This window comes from Harpia harpyja, chromosome 11 (genome assembly GCF_026419915.1).
Source record: "Harpia harpyja isolate bHarHar1 chromosome 11, bHarHar1 primary haplotype, whole genome shotgun sequence".
NCBI classification, from domain to species: Eukaryota; Metazoa; Chordata; class Aves; order Accipitriformes; family Accipitridae; genus Harpia; species Harpia harpyja.
The window spans coordinates 19883355-19905004 of NC_068950.1; the positions used below are offsets into that span (position 1 = coordinate 19883355).

The 21650-nt window shown below is 42.6% G+C and overlaps 1 protein-coding gene across 1 annotated transcript in view; it reads left to right on the plus strand.

Annotated features, from left to right (window-relative positions):
* The window catches only part of CFH (complement factor H), a 39806-nt gene that overhangs the window by 16647 nt on the left and 1509 nt on the right, over positions 1 to 21650 (plus strand). Inside the window, exons 8-21 of the mRNA XM_052802058.1 lie at positions 282 to 482; positions 1784 to 1963; positions 4509 to 4685; positions 5784 to 5963; positions 6118 to 6291; positions 7618 to 7800; positions 11343 to 11525; positions 12839 to 13021; positions 14362 to 14541; positions 16066 to 16272; positions 17481 to 17657; positions 18324 to 18500; positions 19513 to 19689; positions 20980 to 21162. Coding sequence (XP_052658018.1) covers positions 282 to 482; positions 1784 to 1963; positions 4509 to 4685; positions 5784 to 5963; positions 6118 to 6291; positions 7618 to 7800; positions 11343 to 11525; positions 12839 to 13021; positions 14362 to 14541; positions 16066 to 16272; positions 17481 to 17657; positions 18324 to 18500; positions 19513 to 19689; positions 20980 to 21162 — 2562 coding nt within the window. The remainder of the gene's footprint in view (positions 1 to 281; positions 483 to 1783; positions 1964 to 4508; positions 4686 to 5783; positions 5964 to 6117; positions 6292 to 7617; positions 7801 to 11342; positions 11526 to 12838; positions 13022 to 14361; positions 14542 to 16065; positions 16273 to 17480; positions 17658 to 18323; positions 18501 to 19512; positions 19690 to 20979; positions 21163 to 21650) is intronic.

Below are 21650 nucleotides of genomic sequence, written 5' to 3' on the forward strand. Positions count from 1 at the left end.
CAGTCTCATGAATCAGCCTTTGGACTCCAGTGAGAATAGTGACGGGATTTCTGTTGGTTACAATGGGATCAGAGGGAAGCAACATAGGTATAAGCACTGACAAAGACAGCAGAAGCAGAGTGCGATTGCTCCCGCACTCCTTAGGATCTGCCAAGGTGTGTCGTCTAGATTCTGACAGTTTCAGAAAACACTCAGATGGTGAAGCTGAATCTGAATTAATTGTGCCCTGAGCTTTTTGTCACGCATGTGTTGATATTGTTGCTCTTAAATTCTATTTCAAGAGAAACCATGTGACTACCCAGCCATAGAAAATGGCAAGTTAAGTGAAAGACTGGAGTACCACAAAAACTATTACTTTCCGATGAGTTTTGGGCAGCATGCTGATTACCACTGCATTCGTGGTTATACAACCCCAAGTGGAGAATACTGGGTTCGAATGGTCTGTTCTGAAAGGGGCTGGTATCCAGAGCCAAAATGCCTCAGTAAGTACATTTCCATTATACGCTCAATTCTGTTGGAATTATCAAAGGTCTGTGCAGCAGAAATTGTGCTGATGGAGCACAAGACGGAACAGAGAGCAGTTAGTTAAAGTAGAACTGCTTTAGTTGACCCCTGGAACTGCACCCAGATTTCATCCTATCTGCAGAGCTCAAACTGTCAGCTGGTAAGTGACACTCTGAAATGAGGAAGGCTGAAGTGATACTTTTGGATTTTGGAGATTCTTTACTGCTGAAATCCTTCGTGAGATTGAGAAATACATAGGAAATGTTTCTCTTCTCTGGCTTCTGGGTCACGTGCATGCATCTACTTTCATCTGCATACACAGCTGCGCATACAAACAGAGTTTCTACTGTATGTAAATATATTCTTCCTTCAGTGGCTTGGGCACTTTGTCTAGAGGTTCCTCTCTGAGGTCCATTGCCTGGTCCCTTTGGATAACATTTGGAGCTGCGAAGGTGGCACACTCTTGCAATAAGCTGAAAGTGAGCAAGACATCAGAAAAAGATCCAGATACACTGACTTAGATTTAAAATAAATTAGATTTAAAATATATTTAAAGCAGCGAGCTGAGGCCTCCACTTCTAAGACAAACATCTTCAGTCGCAGTAAAGTTCCTACGTACTGGTAGGGCTTGGAAGTGGACTACAAAAGGCTGATCTTTCTCTGTTGCCTTCAGTGGAGTGGTGCTCCGTGCAGGAAATTAGTGGAGTCCTGCCCGGAGGAAAGGAGCAGTTACTCAAGTAACACAGCTGTAGCATTCCTTCAGCCATCTTCCTTGTGTCTGGGCTCTTGGGGGCACAGGATGTTGTAGAGCCAGCGTGCTTAGCTGCTGCTAAAATCCCTAGAGCTGGTTTGAGAGGCTGATACATTTGCACAGAGGTGATAAAATCTCCTGGAAGCAAATGCTGAAAATCACTCAGGGCAGCCATCAACATTTTAGAGACGTAGCAGACCAAACCAGAGCTGGTATACATGACGCTAGATGCACTGAAGTTAGCCAAACTTGCTTATGAACACTAGGTAAGCGATACTGTTTACTAGACCACTTCTTAGCATTTCATGTAGCAACTTGCACTCCTGTTCATGTGATTCATTAATCTTAGGGCAGTGAAACAAATCATGCTTTCATTCAGGTTTGAACACAAATGTCTTTTGGGGATAGAAGGCTACAGAAAGGCACTTGGAGGCCCATTTTTTAGTAACCATCTTCCTGAGAATTAATTTACCTCAGTTCTTGCTGTACAAATTACTGTGGTTAAATGTGCTTACCTTCCTTCTTCAGAAAAATGTCACGTCAGACAGCTGGAAAATGGGTATTTCTCATATGGACAGAAGAATGTTTACAAGGAAGGTGAAAGAGTTAAATATGTCTGCAGTGATGACTATTATACGGAACATGAAGATGGGCAAGTCACGTGCACAAAGGATGACTGGTCACCTCCTCCAAGATGTATCCGTAAAAGTAAGTGTGCTCGTATTTTGTTGAGGTTTCTAGCTAAAACCGATAAATCCGTCATCACATCACGTACATTAATCCATCACTACTGCTTAGTAACTCTAAGTCTAGGTACTCTACACCTGAAACACAATGCCGTCGTTCTCTCAATGTCTCATGCAGCCCTCATGTCCCTGTGTGCTGCTGAGGTCAGTCGCTATATAAACGTGCAGAATGAAACCCTGTAAAACATCCACGCATGGCTCATTCAGATCTCCTGGAATGTAAGCTCTGGGATGGGAGTCACAGTCCCTTTATTTTCAGTGGTGAAATCTTGTTATAACATAGCTGTGCAGTAATAATAAATAGTGATCATTCCCCTTGCACAGCCTATCTGTAATTTGTTTCCTTTCAGCCTCTTGCTATGCCACCTGATCCTTGTTCCTCTTGCTTCCTTTCCAGTTGGCATCATACTGGAAGGAGGGAGGAATAGGAAGGTTACCTCTGCTAACTCTGTTTCCAGCTTTTGTTCCTGACTTGTACCAAGCCTGAAATTGCTAGAATGTCTCACAGGAACTTTAAATACTTTAGATAATGATTTCATATGGACAAAAACAATTCAACCTAGCTTTTCTTGGACTGTAAAAATACTTTTTTAGGAAACCGTTTATGACGGAAAAAGACTTAAGTGCAAGGTTCAAGCAAACGACTTGAACTTCACTCACAGACTTACCTGCAAGGTTCAAGCAAACGACTTATTTGAACTTCACTTACAGACTTAACAAGCCACTATTGCAGGTTTTACAGATACAATGGAGGAATGCGCTATTGCAGTTTTTAAGGCAAGAGTAGTACACTATTACAACCACAAGCGATTCACAGACAACCACAAGCACACACGTGTTTACAAACTTAAAGCATAAACAATATTCACTTACCTCTCCAGGTAAGGGCGCTCAATCCCAGGGAAGCTACCTCGACCGGCGTCCCGATCGAGGCGGGGGAAAGGTTTCCTTCACAAGCCAACTGTATAGTTGGAGAAGTGACTCCCCCATTTCCAACCTGAATCTTAGAGTTTTTATCCCCTGACTCGTGGAATGGTGTGTATGACTATGTCTGAGTGGATCATGATATATGCCTAAATGGATTATGTATATCTGAGTGGAGTTTCCCGTTATCTTTCCTTTGCTGGTCTGTGATTGTTTGACTACACAAGGTTGTCATTTGAAACTGAAGCTGAAACCCTCCAGGTTTTGGGGTTTTTTCACCTTGCTTCCTCAGGCAACTGAATAGTGGTTGGATTGAGACTCAGGGCATACTATTTGTTAAGGGATTTCAAGGCTCAGCTCAGGTTTTGGTTCTTTGAATGGCACAGCCACCGCCCTGTTTAGTTTAGGGTTTATCAGACAACCCAGGGCTAAGCTGTCTACACAGCTCCCCGTGAGTTGTCTCTGCAGAGAGACAGGGCCTCAAGGCAACCCAAGGCTGGGTCGCTTTTGTAACCCACCATGAGTCGCCTGTGTGCACTAGACATGGTGAAACTCGTTTGTGAACTATGAGCCTTACAATCCACACACCATTCCACCCTGATAGAGACAGTGACCACAGAATGTCTTGGACTGCCACCCACTGAGATTTTGATATAGCAATGAGCAAGCAGAATAAAATTTTGTGATTCCTAGTGTTAGGCAATCGTGGGCATCAGTGGTATAAACACCAAAAAATTTGACGTGAAATTCAAACTTTTGAAGCTGTTGCACTGAAGTGTCATTAACTCTGCTCCCAACATTCAAATACATCCTCTAGTGTTCCTCAAAGTCTTTTCTGTTTCATATCTTTATTTACTTGACTCTCTAATGTGCAAATATTGCTATTTGTTGTAGAGTTAATTTGTTAAAATGAAGAAACTTCTTTACAGAGTGATTTATTAGTAAAGAATTTGACATACTACAGAAGTTTTCTTTCAGAATACAAGACCATAACATCCAACCAAGACAACTGATTTCCATCGATTTAGACTGGCTTAATGTATTCCAAGTGATGTGAAATCAGTTACAGCATTGGGTCTGTCTGCAGTAGCGTTTTAGTGTGCAAGAAGGGGTCCTTTGGTACAAATTTCCTTTAGCCCTGCAGTATGTGCACTCTGAATGACTTCTCTTTGGTAGAACTGAGGTGGTACCTGCACACCATGGTGATCTCTGGCATGTGCTACCTTGCAATATGGACAGAAGGTCCTCTTTATGCATGCACAGTGCTGTGCATGGCCAACATGAATTTCATTTCTAGTGAACACCAGATGTGGACATAAAATTTTGGAAGCTTGCAGGATTGCTGCAAATGAAACCCCTGTCCATGCCTGTTTGTGCTGCGTGAGTTGGTAACTGTGAACTTTGACTTCACACTTTCCAGTAGTCCGCCAGGAAAAGCATTCAATGCAGAAGCAAAAATTCATGTGCTCTTAAAAATGTCCTAAATCCTACTGCTGCTTCATTTGTCCTCCTTCTTCTGTGTATTATAAGCATGTAGTTTGGCAGTGTTTTACTTGGAAAAAAATTCTGTCTATCTCTTTCAGAAAAATGCCAGAATATCAATATTGACAATGGTTATTTGACCTTGGGAAAGAAAATATTTCGTTTACAGGAGAAGGTCACCTATAATTGTCATACTGGCTTTTTAACTCCAGAAGGACAAGAAACAGGAGTGATACAGTGTCAAGAGAATGGCTGGACTCCACCTCCAAAGTGCATCAGTGAGTAGCATAAAGGCTTCAGAGCTCCTTGTCATTGTCACTGACACAGACATGATGTCCTATGTACTCAGTTTTTTGTTGTCTAGATTGGTAGAGTTTTCTTACTGGGCAGAGGGAGACTCAAACAGAGGACTCATCCTCCAGAGATTAACCTTTCTGGGGCTCCAGGAAATAAAGAGAGAAAACATAAAGGAAGTGAGTAAGGTGGGAAAGTATCTACTGTCTTGTAGGTGAGCTATCTTTTTGGACCTCTGTAGCACAAAGTAGATGGTAATCACTGACCTCTCCAGTGATTCTTACCTGATACAAGGTACATATGCCCAAATTTACTCCCAATTCTCCCACCTTTCACACATGTGAGGGAAAATTTATGAAGAAATGCCTGTGAACCAAGGGATTCTGCCAAGAACTTTCTTTAAATGTAACCAAACTAGAGAAAAATGGGATTCATTATTTGGAAAGATGTTATCACTATGCATAAAAAACACTATGCATATGTCTGCCCTGGTGTTAAAAAGTACATTTGTGAAAAACACTGGAATGCTTTTTCCTGAAAATACCTCCATGCTGTTGTTGCCTTTCTCCTCTTAGAAGTTCCTTCCTCTCCTGAATAAAGGTGTAGGATAGTAAAAGAAGAGACTTAATCTTCCAGTGATATGATACTGAGACTCGTAATATTGACCAACTTTAGCTGATATTTTATCTTGTCCTTTTATTTCAGACTGCCTTTACCTAGGATTTTGCTGCTTTTTTTCTGACCACCTCACAAATGACCATGGGGAACAGGAGTACAAACTGTTTGCTATGACACCAATAATAACATGTAGTAGAAGGAAAGGAATTGAATCTAAGCGAGAAATATTTATGCTAGATATTACTGCTAGACAGATATTTCTGAAGATTAATGCAACAGATATTATGTGAATATGCTACATATGATATTTTACATTCATATTCTGGCAATGCAGAATTTTTAATGTTTCAAATATACTGAGTAGTTCAGTCGACTAGCACACGCTAAAGCACCTACAGAAATGATGCTTCCAACGGGCAGTGTTTCTGGATCACAAAATGCACTAACTTTGTTTTATTCTACAGAATCGTGTAAAACACCTCATGTGGATATTTTGAATTACCATGCAAATAAAACTATGTTCATGCCCGAAGATATAATCGAGTATGCGTGTTTGGAGGGATATCAAGCTGCAAATAATATGCCAACTGGTACCGCAAGGTGTGGCATAAATGGTGAATGGAATCCAACGCCCCAGTGTCTTGGTGAATATTGTTATGTTTGCTAATCAGTGTAACTCTCTGTACACTTTGTGAAGTTTTTTTATGTAAGACTTTCTTTGGTTTTGTTCTAGTTAGTAGCATTTCATGTACTTTTTGTAGGGTGTACACTATATGCTAAAATATTTTGTCTTTGTAGCGATAGAATGTGAAATGTTGACATTGCCCAATGGAGATTTTTCTCCCAAGGAGGGTAAATACCACAGTGGAGATGTTGTGAAATTTACCTGTGCAAACAATTACGTAAGAGTGGGACCTGCCTCTACTCAGTGCTATTACTTTGGATGGTTTCCGTCACCACCAGTGTGTAAAGGTAATTCTTCTGTCAACTTTATTGTAGTAGGAAATAGATGAAAATGCCTGGGTCCTGAAGACTTCTGTGGACACCTTCTACAAGCCAGCCTTGCTCCCAAGAGCAATTATCCCATCTTCATCTCTAAAAGAACAGGAACTGATCCTCTTTGTATCATTTTGTAGTGTTTTGCTATTTCACGTGAAAGATTCTGAACAGTTGAACTTCCGATGTTGAACTTTCTGTTACCTTTAGTTATGCCAGTTGGAGTTCTGCAATAACTGAAAGTGAGCTGGTAAATGGCTTTCACAAAATTTCACTCAAGTTATTGACTGTAATGTATGAAAAATTATTTATTATTCAAAAAGGCAAAAATAATGTGCAGTATGGCAGCCAGGAGTGATTGATTTGAGTAATGTCCTCTCTTACTGTATCCTGAATGTCCTAAGTTTTGCCTCTGCCTAATGTTGATACCCATCAGATGTTGTACCCTATGTTCCTTTGTCTGATCACATGATATTGAAGAAAAAATTACGGTTTGGAGATGACACAGAGCTGGACCCAAGCAAAAGAAACTGAGTGAAAGGTTTTCCCTGTGGAATCCCTCAGCTTCATCTGGTAGGATGAACAAACTTATGCAGCAGAGAAGATATATGCCCCTATTCTTCTCATCCTTTTTAAGACAGAGCACAACTTACTGGCATCTGAAAAGTTTCTTTTCCTGGTGCTATGCCCTTTCATGAGGAAGCTTGAGAGAATGAAGAGATCTTGTATTTCTCATCTCCCTTTCTTCCCACTCAGTCAATTTCCTTGTTGTCTTTCATGCTGTCATCCTTCTATTTGCTCACTCTCTTTTGCATTTAAAACCGACATTTTAAGCTCCCTTAACAGGAGTTCCATTCACTCCATCAGAAGTGAATTCCTTTGATATACAGTACATATCACTTGCTGGGTGTTTTTATAACATAGGTTATTATTGCTTGTAGAATTTTCACCTTTTTTTTTTTTTTTTTTTTTTAAAGAATACTGAAGTTGTCATCCATGTAACACTTTTTTTCTTTTAAAACTGGATTAGTTTTATCAACCACTTCTTTCATCATAGCAGGCAATTGACAGTGCATGGAAGTAAGATAGAGTGAGCCAGGGTCATGCATATCTGTTTGTGATCTCCAGCCCAACGTAAATCCAGATATTCAAAGGCATAAACCAATGACCTGTTTGTTTAACTTGTTCTACTGATTTTTCTTAATTTTAAACAACAAATTCGATCTATTTTATGTTGCACTTAACATATAACTGTGCGAAAAGTTCTGAGTTCAGAGCATGAATTTGATCTCTTAATTTCAGTGAACGCCAGAGGCTGTGGACCTCCACCTGTGATTACCAATGGAAATATGGTTGGTGGCTCTGTGGAACAGTATCAGCATGGGGACAGAGAGCACTATGAATGCAACGTTGAATTTAAATTGGTTGGATCAAAGGAAACAGAATGTGTTGATGGACAATGGTCGTCTCCTCCCTCTTGCATTGGTAATCTATATAACTCTTACTTGTGAGAAGTCTATAATTCACTGTAGGCTAATACTTCACAGATATTTTCACAATTAAAATTACATATTTGCAGGTATGATATGTTACATTCAAAATCATGTTATGGGTGAAAAGTAAACACACACTATATATAAAGCCAAAACTTTATTAACAGTATAATTGAAATCTCAACAGTCCAATCAAAGAATTGTTGTGAGTCCAGGTCAAATTACTATAGAAAGAAAAATAAAATAAATATGTAATATATAAAGAATAATTTAAAACATATAAATAATACAGAATATCTAAGTAATACAAACAATTTATAATATAGAATTACAGTTGTTATACACACACTTTCTCTTACTTGCCCCTTTTTCTGGTTTTATGCTCACCCTTCCACTGCCCCTTTGGGTCCTAAAGTCAATGTCTTCAGCCTGGTGTGTTTTGGAGGGAAGTTACAGAACATTACCAGTATCTCAGGTCATTCGCTGGGGGGAATAAGATGTTGATGCTGATGCTGATGATTTCCTCTTCCTCCGTACAGGATCTGCTTGGGGTAATTTTTAGGTTTGGTCTACAGGTTGTGAATTAGGTATGTTTAGCGTGTTGCAAATATGTTAGATACTTGTTCTTTGTGTTACCCCTAAAACCAGTTTTGATCAGCTCCAGGTCTAAATTGGCCTTTTGTGAGCTGTTCGTAGCCTTGGGGTGCCAGGCTGTGCCCTGTCTCTTACCATCCCGTGCCTCTACTCTGCCACACCCAACCTTTGTCCCCAATTCTCAAGGGCTCTGTTATCATACCAGACCTGTATTCACCCGCACCATTGTATTAGAGTCATAATTACTCACTCTACAGAGACTAAAAACTTGTTTCTACTACGTATATAAAACCATGGTTGTGCCATACAGAGATAACCAAAAGTAAAATAAATTAGCTATAGCCTGGTCACTGGAAAAATTGCTGTTACATCTAAAATAAGTAAGACCAAGCCTCCAGGCAGGTCAGGACAAGTTCTGACAAAGTAAGCCTGATAAGCTTCCATCCTGAGGCCTTGCAAGCTCAGTACAAACTCTGTGGCCTCTTTCTAGCAATGGCAATACTGTATGTTACTGGGACACAGGGCTACAAACACGATGACTATGAATGCATTACGTATGTTGCTGCTTTCCCTAGGCTAGAGTCAGACATGTCCAACAGGTTTTTTTTTATAGTCCTGATACTGAAATGGTGAATAGTTCTACAGTCAAGTCTCCTGCTTAAGCAAAAGCACCCACTTTCTGTGCATGTCAGTAGGTAGCATACCTCAAACCTGACAGTATGAGTGTCAACAACAGGAGTTAAAATTGCTTGTGCAAAACTACTATTTGTTTGTTGAGACAGTGTGGTGGGTTGACCCTGGGTGGATGCCAGGTGCCCACCAAAGCCATTCTATCACTCCCCCCTCCTCAGCTGAACAGGGGAGAGAAAATATAACCAAGGGCTTGTGGGTCAAGATAAGGACAGGGAGAGATCACTCACCAATTACCGTCGCGGGCAAAACAGACTCAGCTTGGGGAAAATTAACTCAATTTATTACCAATCAACCAGAGTAGGGTAATGAGAAATAAAACCAAATCTCAAAACACCTCCCTTCCGCCCCTCCCTTCTTCCCAGGCACAACTTGACTCCTGGATTCTCTACCTACCCCCCCAGCGGCGCAGGGGGATGGGGAATGGGGTTTACAGTCAGTTCATCACACGTTATTTCTGCCGCTTCATCCTCCTCAGGGGCAGGACTCATCACACTCTTCCCTGCCCCAGCGTGGGGTCCCTCCCATGGGAGACAGTCTTCCACGAACTTCTCCGACGTGGGTCCTTCCCACGGGCTGCAGTTCTTCACGAACTGCTCCAGCATGGGTCCCTTCCATGGGGTGCAGTCCTTCAGGAGCACACTGCTCCAGCGTGGGTCCCCCACGGGTCACAAGTCCTGCCAGAAAACCTGCTCCAGCGTGGGCTCCTCTCTCCATGGGGCCACAGGTCCTGCCAGGAGCCTGCTCCAGCGTGGGCTTCCCACGGGGTCACAGCCTCCTTTGGGCATCCACCTGCTCTGGCGTGGGGTCCTCCATGGGCTGCAGGTGGATATCTGCTCCACTGTGGACCTCCATGGGCTGCAGGGGGACAGCCTGCCTCACCATGGTCTTCCCCATGGGCTGCAGGGGAATCTCTGCTGCGGCGCCTGGAGCATCTCCTCCCCCTCCTTTTTTACTGACCTTGGGGTCTGCAGGGTTGTTTCTCTTACATGTTCTCACTCCTCTCTCTGGCTGCCGTCTCTGTCTGTCCCAGCAACTTTTTGCTTCTTAAATATGTTATCCCAGAGGCGCTACCACTATCGCTGGTTGGCTCGGCCTTGGCCGGCAGCGGGTCCGTCTTAGAGCCGGCTGGTATTGGCTCTGGTGGACACAGGGGAAGCTTCCAGCAGCTTCTCACAGAAGCCACCCCTGTAACCCCCCCCCCACTACCAAAACCTTGCCACACAAAGCCAATGCAGACAGTGTCTCAGAATTGAAGTAGAATGGAATATTCAGGCTGAAAATCTGTAAATACAGAAAATAATTCAGGGTGTTCTTATGGTGCAGGATGATCTAATAACAGAACCAGTAAATGGTGGGGTTTTTACGGACTGGTTTACTCTGCCCCTATACATAATACATTCTGACACGTCTTCCATGAGCAGCGCTGATGGTTTAAAAATGTACAGCATGGAGCTTGCATCTTTTCAATCCTTGCTCCAGTGGAAATAGTTTCAGTGTGCAGGCTTGAAAGAAGAGTGGTCCAAACTTGAGTGCAGCATTGTTCAAATTCAGTCTTTGAGTTTATCATGGGTCTTCCCACTCCCACATTAAGAGCAGGCTGTATGCCCTTATTCCCCTTACATGCCTTTTTCCTCCTTCAAAAAAGACTACTCACATGCCGCACTCCTCTGCAAGCCATTACCCTTTGCTGTCACTACCACTACAACAGTGACAGCCCAAAGCAGGAGCTGCTGTTGTCACACAGAGGTGACAGTGCTGCAGCCCTCTAAGTGATGGTACAATCGTTTTCAGTTCTTGTAATAATGCTAACTGAAAGTACACATTACAAATGTGCAGACGTATGATCAAATATAATTTTGACTGATCAGAATCAGGGATCTGGGTGAGTTGGACTGATCCTACTCAGGGATCCAGGCGAGTTGGATTAACTGAAGTTTTTCTTCTTACACTTTAGGGTTTATGTGCCAGTGAAAAACGGTTTGGGAAAGTAAGGTTAGCTGAAACTACTTGTGGAGCGTGCTGTGGAGTTACCACAGTGATGGAAAAGGAAGGGAAAAGACAGGAGAGGGATTTAGTAAACTGACTAAAAGATATACGTACTCCAGGTGTGTTGAAATTTAGTTGTTACAGTTAATGGGAGTAGGTTTGACTCACCAAATGCAAATATAGTTGTTTTTATTTAAGTTCTTTCAGCTATTCATATAGGACTCCAATATTATTGTGGAATACTTCTGCTCTTTTCAACAGAAGACAAAATGCCATGTGGATCACCTTCCTCTATTCCGAATGTTGTTCTTCATCAGGAAGACCAGACCCAGTTTTCGCACGGTGATGAAGTGATTTGTGGATGTAAACAAGGCTCTGGCAATTCTAAGGAAATGAAAATAAAATGTCTTAATGGGGAATGGAAGCCTTTACCTCTTTGTGCCGGTAATCTATTTCCATAATATTTTCATGGTGTTTCAGATGTAAGTGTAACATAGTTCTATTCAAAATCTCAAGGACTTCAGCAGTCAATATGTAGCCAGAGATACTGTAGTTTCATGGATCTCAATGAAGGTTTTTTTATTTAGTCCTCTTTTAAATGTGAACAATATGTCCTTCGTCCTGGAAAGACTCTGCACCTAGAACTTTGTAAGCACTCTGAGTAGGTTTGGGGAAGGAAACAGACACTTGCACCATGGGTAAAATCAAGCATGGGGATACCTCTTTGGTGTACGGTGCCTTTTACCCATTTTTCCGGTGTTCCTCCCTGGTAACGACCCTTCAGAAGCCTTGGGACATATCTGCAATAAAGTAGTGAGCCTGTTGCACTAATTACTTGTAGTTTTATGTCTCTGTATACTACTTTGCTTTTTAAAAATCCTACTGGGAATTAAAGATAATACTAATAGCTACAATGTGCTAGGCTTACCCCATCCTCACCATTTTTATGTGCGTTAGTCCGTTTCATTTCTGATCAGTAGTTTTCTCTTTTTTCTCATCTTCCCATTTGGTTTTGCAGTGCATAAATTGAAAGAAAGTAATGTCTTTCAAAAAGATACAAACCAAAGCCTTTTCCTAATAAAAAGAAAAAAAAATTTCATTGGAGTCAGTAATTTAAGAAAAAAGTGACACTGGACAAGAAGGAGTCTTGTCTGGGATAAATTACTCCAGCACTTCACTTATCTTTAACAGGATACAATTTATAATAGACATCCAATTCTTGGTTCCCCCTTTCTTCAGAAGTGATTTTATATTCTTCAGTGATTTGAGTACACCGTACCTTTATTTACAATTACGTTGAGGATTGAATCTGGCACAAAACACAGTCTGCTTAGCTTTCACAAGTAGCCTGTGTTCTGACTCTCAGAATCACCAGTTCAAGGACACAAGACCTGGTTATGACTTAGATACACTTCCATAGGAGACTGATACCTGATGCATATTTCAGTGTGTGGAGTAGTACTTCCTTTATGCACCTGTTTCTACAAGCGAAAGAAGGTTCCTCATCTTGCTACCTTTTTATAGTTTTAGGGAAGAAAAGAATGTTAAGTTTTTATATTATTTACTACACTCCGCAAAAAAATCATTCTGTTTCTGTAATATAGGAATCAGGAGTTACTTCAAACTGCAGTAAGTAAAAAAACACTTTCACATGGACATGCATTAGGAAACTGATGACCTCTTCATCAATGAATGCGTACGTACATATTATCTAGACTAAATCTTTTTTTCAGGTCTTTTTGTTGATTTTTTTTCAGATCCATCTCCTCAGTGTGTACCTCCGATGAATGTTGAGCTTGTGCACAATGGTCATCTTCCCAAGCCAAGAAGGGAGACTAGGTTCCATGGAGTTATACATTATATATGTACATCAGCTGACAAAAGTATTAAACAGGCAACTTGTGTGTCTGGAAAATGGTCACCAGAGATTGAATGTACAGGTATGTTTTTAGATTTGCATACAAGTTCTTTTCTTTATGTAGGAATGATAAATGCTCATTATTGAAGCTTCTTAGCATTGCTGTGTCACTAGTCTGAAATAGAAACGCTTACATGCTTATATATATGCTTACTCGATTATATGCTGAAGGATAGTCATGAATAATTATGGGAATCATTTGAACAGTTAACTAGGTTTAGAGATGCACTGTTTTAGTGAGGCAGACTTAATAATCTCTACCCTGACAATTGGAAGAGTTGTCACTGCCACTTCTGATGTGAGGAGAAGATGCAATGATAAACCTAAGCTCGGTTCTTCAAAAGGGCTTTACCATGGTGCAAATGAGAGTAGCTTATAGCTCAAGCTCCAGCCAAAGTTCCTTTATTTCCTGTAAACTTTCAAAGCTTTTCTATTCCTGATTTTTCTTTTTTTTTTTCCTTCTATTTTTTTCCAATCGCTTCCTAGTGAAACAATAAGAAAAAAAGCTGTGTTGGCCTATTCAAAAGCACAGACCTAGAGGACACTGCCCTTTACGTAATACACACCAAAGGTTGGATGCCTGTAAGACTGCCTTTATGTATAGCAGAGCAGGACATTGCCTGTAGAAGGCATGATTGTAAAACAATCATCGCCTCATTGCCTGCTTTGATTATGCCAGGTTCTTGGGAGATGATGCATGGAAGTGGGAGAAGTACACAGAGTGTCAATCGCTCGAGGGAGCGTTCCCTTTCAAAACCAAGTGTCCCTACCTTCTCAGTTTCCTGGAACCACTAGAAGCCACAAACCAAGCTCTGGATGTCTCCTCCTTCCTAGATGTACCTCCTTCCCTCCCTTTTTTTCTCCTTTGGCAGGAGCAGCCCTTCATTCCTTGAGTGGCAAACCTGAAGTTTATTTCTTTGTTTCCTTTTGTGATTCTCATTTACCTCTGTTATCATCAGCTAAGTCTGAAGAAAAAAACAACAACAAAACAAAACAAAACAAGAACCCCAGAAGCTGGTCCAGTTTTCCTAAAGTAGTTCACCAGAGAGAGAGGAATGGGAAAGCACACAGGAGCGTGCAGCTATGTGGAAGGGAAAGGAGGGACTACAAGAAGCTCCAGCTTAGATTGGTGTAGGCAACTGTGTCTCTCTTCTATGAGTTTGAAAGTGTATGAGCATCTGAAGGCAGCTCTGGTGTTTCTGAAGCAGAACAAAATGATCATAATATTAATTAAAGCTTGAGATAGCTACTGAAGAATTATCTAACAAACACCAGTGTTTTCTTGGTTGGTTGTGTTGTAATCTGTGATGAACTGTTACACTTTATCTTATGTTCTATTATAACATGAGTATGTGTCCTTAGCTGAGGAGAGTACGTGCCCACCTCCACCTCAGCTGCCTGGTGCTCAACAGATAACAGTTGGAAGAAATTACAAGCATGGGAGTAAAACAGCTTTTTCATGTCTGAAGAATTTCCAGCTCATCGGTGTGAATGAAATAACATGTATAGAAGGGAAATGGCAATCACCACCTTACTGTGTGGGTCAGTAGTGGATTATTTTTTCCTATTTATTTTATTATGAATTTCTGTGTTGTCCATTTGCAGTCATCATTAGCTGGAGGATGATATTATTTATGTTAAGATTATCATGAACAGGTAACTGCAGAAAAGCAATAGAGTGCAAGTTGCTAAAGAAAGTGCAGTTAACCAGCTGCTGGACAGTCACTCTTTTTATTTACACAGACTTATCTAAGAAGGCATATAAAACTTTCAGATAGTCCCTCAAGAGCTGTGTGTTTATTTGTTTGTTTAGTATATTGCAGAATGGAGTCTCAGTTTTGACTGGGGGCCTTTAATAGTATCCTGGTGAAAAAAAATCAGTATTATTTAGTTGTAGTAGTAGCAATCTTTGGGTTTTTTTCTTTTTTATTCTTTCCTGATTTTTCTCCTTTGCTCTTTGTGGCTTGTTCCTGTAATAGGAGTATAAATGGTATGACATAACTCAGGCCATCTACTCTAAGAAATGCTGAGGAATCTGTAATCATTGTTAAAATATTACCGATGCAGGTGATATCTTGTAAGCAGAAGTGCATTAAGAGGTAGAAAAAAGTGTATTCAGAAATGAAGAGGAGATAGCTGAGTACAGGAAAAATGAGGTGCCAGCTGGTGACTGATGTGTGCAACGGGCCAACCACTTCCGTATTTTTAAGCTGCAAAATTCTGATGCCACGTGGTTTCTCTTCTTCTGTGTTGCCTGTGAGTCTCCATTTCTGCTGATAAGTGGCAGACATAGAGAAGAATAACAAAAAAAAAAGTTTGAGCTGTTCATAAAACAACTTTTCCCGAAATAAAATTCCCAGTCCCAGTTACCGAACAGCAACTTTGACTGTAATTAGATCTCTTGTATTGTGGAATTCAGTGCAAACATATGCTTTCAACTTGATGTGTCAACTAATAAAATCTCATTTACTAATAACTAAAAAGGCATATAAAATATAATTTAAGTCCACCCACTCTACAGTAGTATAGGAGAAGAAAGCATTGGGCCAGCCCTGACTCAGGAGGGCTTCATAGAGATTTAATCCATTGTATGTATCAGGAAGTACATTACAATACTTCGTAAGTTCTGTTCTCTTCTTCATTTTCATCATGTCATCACAAAACCCCTCAGGACATTGGTGCAACTTTATTAATGGTGGAAAAATTTAATAGCTAACATTCTAGAAACTCACTTTCAGTACCTCAGAACAAGATAATATCTTTTCTATTTCTCTGCCTATGAAATTTTCCCGGTTCTTGATGCTAAGCTGTAACTGTGTCTCCTTGGTATGAACTAGAAAATAGCTTTAATTTGGTTCAAAGGAAAAGAAAGAAACCCCATGTAGGACAGAAAGAAGAGAGAAGATTTGGTTCATGTATCTTAGAGATTTCTTCATCTTCCTTTAAGCCATTTAATTTATATTTGGATGATTACATTTTTTTTTCTTTTCAGTTTTAGACGGTATATGTCATTGGAATATTAATAGTCTTGCAGTATTATTTATCTGTGGTTTCTGTATTTTTTAGAAAGACCATGTTTGCCACCACAACCCATAGAATGTGCTGATGTTCCCAGGCTGGAAAATCGAAACGCAAAAATTAAAAAAGAAGGGAAAACAATTTATCTGGCTGGTGCTAGAGTTAAGTATGTTTCTCGTTCTGGATACATCTTAGATGGACCATCGGAGATAACTTGTTCTATGGGAAACTGGACTTCAGCTCCTACATGCGTGGGTAATGTCAAAAAATACTTTTTTTGAAGTGCATTTAGGAATGAAATTGAAAGAATTTTAAACTGGAGGTGGACTAGTAAGAGCCAGTAACTCCATAATTTGCTGTGGAATCTTGTCATCCCTCATGGATGTCTTCAGAGCAATCCTGATTGGATGCAAGACTGACTTTTTGAATGCAGTCTGGTTTTTAAATATTCCTTTGTATTCTTGCAATCTTTGTTCAGTTCATAGCTCTGCCATGTGAGTCCTGGGCACATCCTCATAATCCAAGGATCTTTTTTCTACGTAGCCCACTAGTGACTAGGAGTTGCTTTGATGCTTCAGTGATGGAAACCACTTCGGTGTAGTAAAGGTCTGTCCTGGTTTCAGCTGGGATAGAGTTATCTGTCTTCCTAGCTGGTACAGTGCTATGTTTTTGAGTTAGGTATGAGGTATTGATAACACTGATGTTTTCAGTTGTTGCTAAGTAATGTTTAGTCTAAAGTCAAGGATTTTTCAGCTTCAAACCACGACAGATGCCCAGCCAGCAAGAAGGCTGGAGGGGCACAAGAAGTTGGGAGGGGACACAGCCAGGGCAGCTGACCCAAAGTGGCCAAAGGGATATTCCATACCATGTGACGTCACATCTAGTATATAAACTGGGGGGGAGTGGAGGTGGGAGGGATCGCCGCTGGGGGACTAACTGGGTGTCGGTTGGCAGGTGCTGAGCAATTGCATTGTGCATCATTTGTATATTCCAATCCTCTTATTATTACTATTGTGATTTTGTTAGTGTTACCATTATCATTATTAGTTTCTTCTTTTCTGTTCTATTAAACCGTTCTTATCTCAACCCATGAGTTTTACTTCTTTTCCTGATTTTCTCCTCCATCCCACTGGGGGGGGGGGGGGGGGGGGGACGTGAGTGAGCGGTTGCATGGTGCTTAGTTGCTGGCTGGGGTTAAACCACGACAAGGTCAGAAGCCTTTATTAAAATTTTCTGGCATGGTTAGAAACAGGATCTATATATTTCAGTGATGAAGTCCATGCCTATTTAGGGGAATGACTAATTTAATTTTCCATATGCTACCTTTTATAGAAAATCCACTGTCAGCGGATGACAATGCTAATGTTACAAAAAGCTGCCTGCAGCATCTGTTCGGTAGAAACACTACACTCATTGTGTGTGTGTCAGATTAGCACAAGCATCGACTTTCTGTATCTTTTCAGAAATGCCATGTGGAAGTGTTCCAAAAGTTGCCAATGCTCAAATTGAAGGCAGAAACAAGGAAATTTATGAGCCTGGTGAAACAATTCGCTACCAGTGTGATGCAGGGTTCCTGACTGTTGGTTCCCCCGAAATTATTTGCAGAGAAGGAAATTGGACAGCACCGCCCTTCTGTGAAGGTATAGGTTCTACCTCTAAGTAGCCTGTGACCCTTCTTAGTCTCGTGTTGTGAATTAAAGTAATGTCAGCTCAGGCATGCAGGGTGAGTCAGGCCAAGAGAGCGAGGAGGTGACTTGCTTTGAATGGACTGCTCCAACACCTATTTTTCTGGCTCCTGAGAAACAACAAGCAGAATAGGTCAGCAAGGAAATGGTTTCCCCTGTGGGCTGAAGCTAGTAACTGAAACGTAGCTCTCTGCTGAAATCAAGCAGGCCAAGCGTTATGGAGGAATGGATGCTGGCTGCAGAGGGGGAGATAACTGGTGGGGTAATAGATCTTATTTTCACATCACTAAGAATGTTGGTTGCTGAAAGTGGCCTTCAAATAGCAAAGAAATCATTTCACTCTCCAGCCCTTTGGCACACGCAGCTGTACAGCACCAATCTGCACATTGGGCTGATCTCTGCAACTCCTTTTCTCTTTTTAGTCACTCTAGGCAAAAAAAAAAAATGTGTGGTGAAGCATTGCAGAATAAAGACCATAATATCTTCCTCTTCCGCCTGCAGAAAATGGTCTGCATAACGCAAACCGGTTTTGCTCCTCAGGAGCACTGGTGCTCCGGAGTGCAATGTTCTGTGATTGTCATATCGCTGCACTACTGTTCTTAAATGCACTTCTCTTTTCAGATGTTAGCTGTGGAGCCGCACCTGAAATTCCCAATGCTTATATTACAAGCACTCAACAGGAGAGGTATCTGCCCGGTGCCAGAGTGCAGTATGAGTGTGAAAGCAATTTTCAACTGATGGGTGGAAATTATGTCACTTGTACGAATGGAGAATGGTCACAAGCGCCAACTTGCAGAGGTAGGAATGTGTGCTTTCATCTTGCCTGTTAGCATAGAGGGGACTGTTTGTTTACCTAAACACGCTAAAGACTTTACCTTTTTTACTTCTGTTTTCTTTGTGCATGCCAACTTTGTGCTTGCTATTGCTTCCTTGCACAGCACTTTGATTTAGCTGGATGCTTCTAGAAATGCCGGGGATATTTTCATCAACAGCAAAAATGTCTTGAAGAAGCAGGGCCTAAAATATGCTGCTCTGTCATTCTCCTGCACGATACTGGCATTTCCCCAGAGTCTGCCATTTCAGTGACCTTCACTAGAAAGACACGTAAGGGCTCCTCTGTTCTGTTCAAACCTGTCAGGGAGTACCTGAATGGAAGAAGCAGTAGGGGAGAGAAAGAGCCGTTCTTCTCCAGGGCTCCACTCTGACCAACGCAGACCCCGGCAGAGGCTCAGATCTCAACCATGTAAGATCTGCTCTGGCTATGGAAGTGGGAAGAGCGTTCCTGTGACAAGGAACTGTCGGGAACTGTGCTCCTGTCCCCTGCCCAAGTCTGTGGCTGCCAGGCGAACAAGTGCTACTTGGCTTTCTCACACCTCCATGGAGCTGACTGCACTTACCTGTCCCTGAGCAGTGCTGGCTGACAAGCTCCTCCGGAGCTCTGCGGTTCAGCAGAGCACCAGCTTGGCTGCTGGCCCTGTGACTTCCAGGAATGCCAGGGCTCCCCAGGGAGGGACATGGGCACACAGGAAGGCTGGCATGGCTTCTTGTGCCATGAGGTGTAGCTACAGAAATGCTGGCTTTTTCTAGAAGCTCTCATTGACCCTGCCATCTCCTGAGAGTCCCAGAAAGAGTGTTCTGCTGCCACTGTCACACCTGATTTTTTTTTCCGTGGTGAACTCTTGGAGCTGTGACCCACCTGAGGCAGAAAATCTGGACAGAAATTGTAGCAAGGTTGATGCCTTTAACTGTCTGTTGTATAGGGGAACACCTCAAGGACTGCAAACCTGACTGCAGCAGTGTCTCTTTTCAGACGTGACGTGTGAACCTCCTCCAGAAATTGCTGGTGGTAAAGTTCAAGGTGTTAAAAAGTCAAGGTATTTGCCTGCGGAGAGTGCTCGCTATCAGTGCTGGCAAGGTTTTGAGATGACTGGGACTGCCACCGTCACGTGTCGGAATGGGACCTGGACAGTGCTGCCAAAGTGCAAAGGTAATTTCTCTCTCTTCATAGAGTCACCTGTCAGTGAGACTGTCATGAAGCTGACTGAGTGGCATTTGCTTCTCCAAATTTCAGTCTCATGACTGTTCACAAACACAAGGTATCTGGCACGCTCAGGAAAAAGCCATTTTCCCAGGTATCTGCTCAGGTGAGTTTAGCAGCTGAGTGACCCAGGTGGCTTCACTTGAGAGGGCCACATCTGGAAAACCACCCTGAGGCTGAGAGCAGTTGCTCGCCAGGTCTAATTTTGAGTCGCAGCCCTTGGACTTCTTAGAATCTACTTTTGGTGCCTGCCTGATGAGAAGAGAGTAAGAATTTTTGCTGTCAGTGTTGGAGAGCAGAGCCCACAGCTTCCCTGCCAGTTGACATCCAGATAATGCAGACGATGCATTGCTGTATTGCATGCCATGGAGTCAAAGCAACTGTTAAATCAACTGAGGGTACAATTTGATGTGTGAGCCAATACCTAGGTACTGTGTTGGTGCCTCCTGGGATTTCATGAGTGCCCTGAACAGCCCCATTTGTTTTTGTTAGACATCCAGAAAGTTTCAGCACGTGAACCAATGCAGCAGCATTTGACTCAAACACCACCCAGCTGGGAGCTGAAAGGGGTGCAGAAACAGCAGATGAATTAAGATGAGGCTCCATGTTGTGGCTCCAGAACAGAATGCCAAGTGCAAGGAGGCCCACTGCTGGTACCAAGGGACCTGGGTCTTCTCTGAAGATTTCCCAACGCAAGGTCCGTTGGAAGGCCAGACTTGGCAGCAGTGTGGTGCTTGAATAGATATAAAAATCCGTGAGGCAGCAGTGCTTCAGGATTGGCATGTGTGAACTCCCCACTGGCCCTAAGTGGCCCACAGAGCCCAAGGGCTGTCCCATTAGTGACTGCAGTGGTGCAGTTCAGTGGCAGTTGTTACTGTTTGCATTCGGATCCACTTTTCTCACTGCCCAGGCAGCGCAGGGAGGAGGTGGGTGTCAGGCTCTTCTGCAGAAAGAGCTGTGCCAAATGCTACACCGTTGTGTGGGATGAGGGGAAGTCCTGCAGGCAGCTGCAAGCGCTTCAGCTGTGGGCAAATGGGGTGAACTGGCAGCTATGAGTCCCAGCACTGGAGAAATGAGAAACTCTTGCTCTTTTTCACCTGCCAGGTTATATGGTTTTTCTCTCTGCTTTCCTCCAGCTCTCTCAGAGTAGTGCCAACGTACTGTCCAGTAGTATTTGTGGCCAGGCCTCTGTTGCAATTAAACTCTTGTGGCTTTCTCTGATTGGGAATTTTCTTCCAGGGAAAGGTGGGAAATGTGGCCCGCCTCCTGTTATTGAAAACGGAGACCTTCTTTCCTTCCCCATGCAAGAATATCGACAAGGTACGACTCTGGAGTACAAATGCCCAAGTCTCTACGTCCTGGAAGGATCTCGGTATATCACCTGTACTGATGGGCAGTGGACAAGCCCCCCGGTTTGCCTAGGTAGGTTGAAGCACGTGCTGGGTGGCCAAAGACCATGTGACTGCTCCTGTTGTCTTTTTCTCAGATCCCAAGGGCATCACATGTACAGCAGCCCTTGTGCTGGGGCTGCGATGCCGGCAGGGCAGAACGGCAGCGAGTCCTTCTTTTGTCCAGAAGGAGTTTCTTCTTGATGTTGGCTCGTGTAGTCCCCTCTGCTGCCTGCTGTCTCTCACCACCACAACGGGTTCGGGAGGAGGGGAGTTTGGCTGAACCCCACTGTGTGAGGGGATCTCCATCACCGTGCAGGGCTCCCACGTGCTCCCGAGTTGGCGACGCTGCTACAGTCAGCAGGCTGGGAGTGGGGAGGATGGGTCTGAGTGCGTGGCAGTGCTGGGGAAATCCGGGGGTGCATCCATGACGTGGCCGTGAGGAAACAAATTTAGAGATGTCCTGAGCAGAAGGGAAGGAGGGATCTCAAAAAAGACATGGGGAAGTTCATTGGTGCCTGG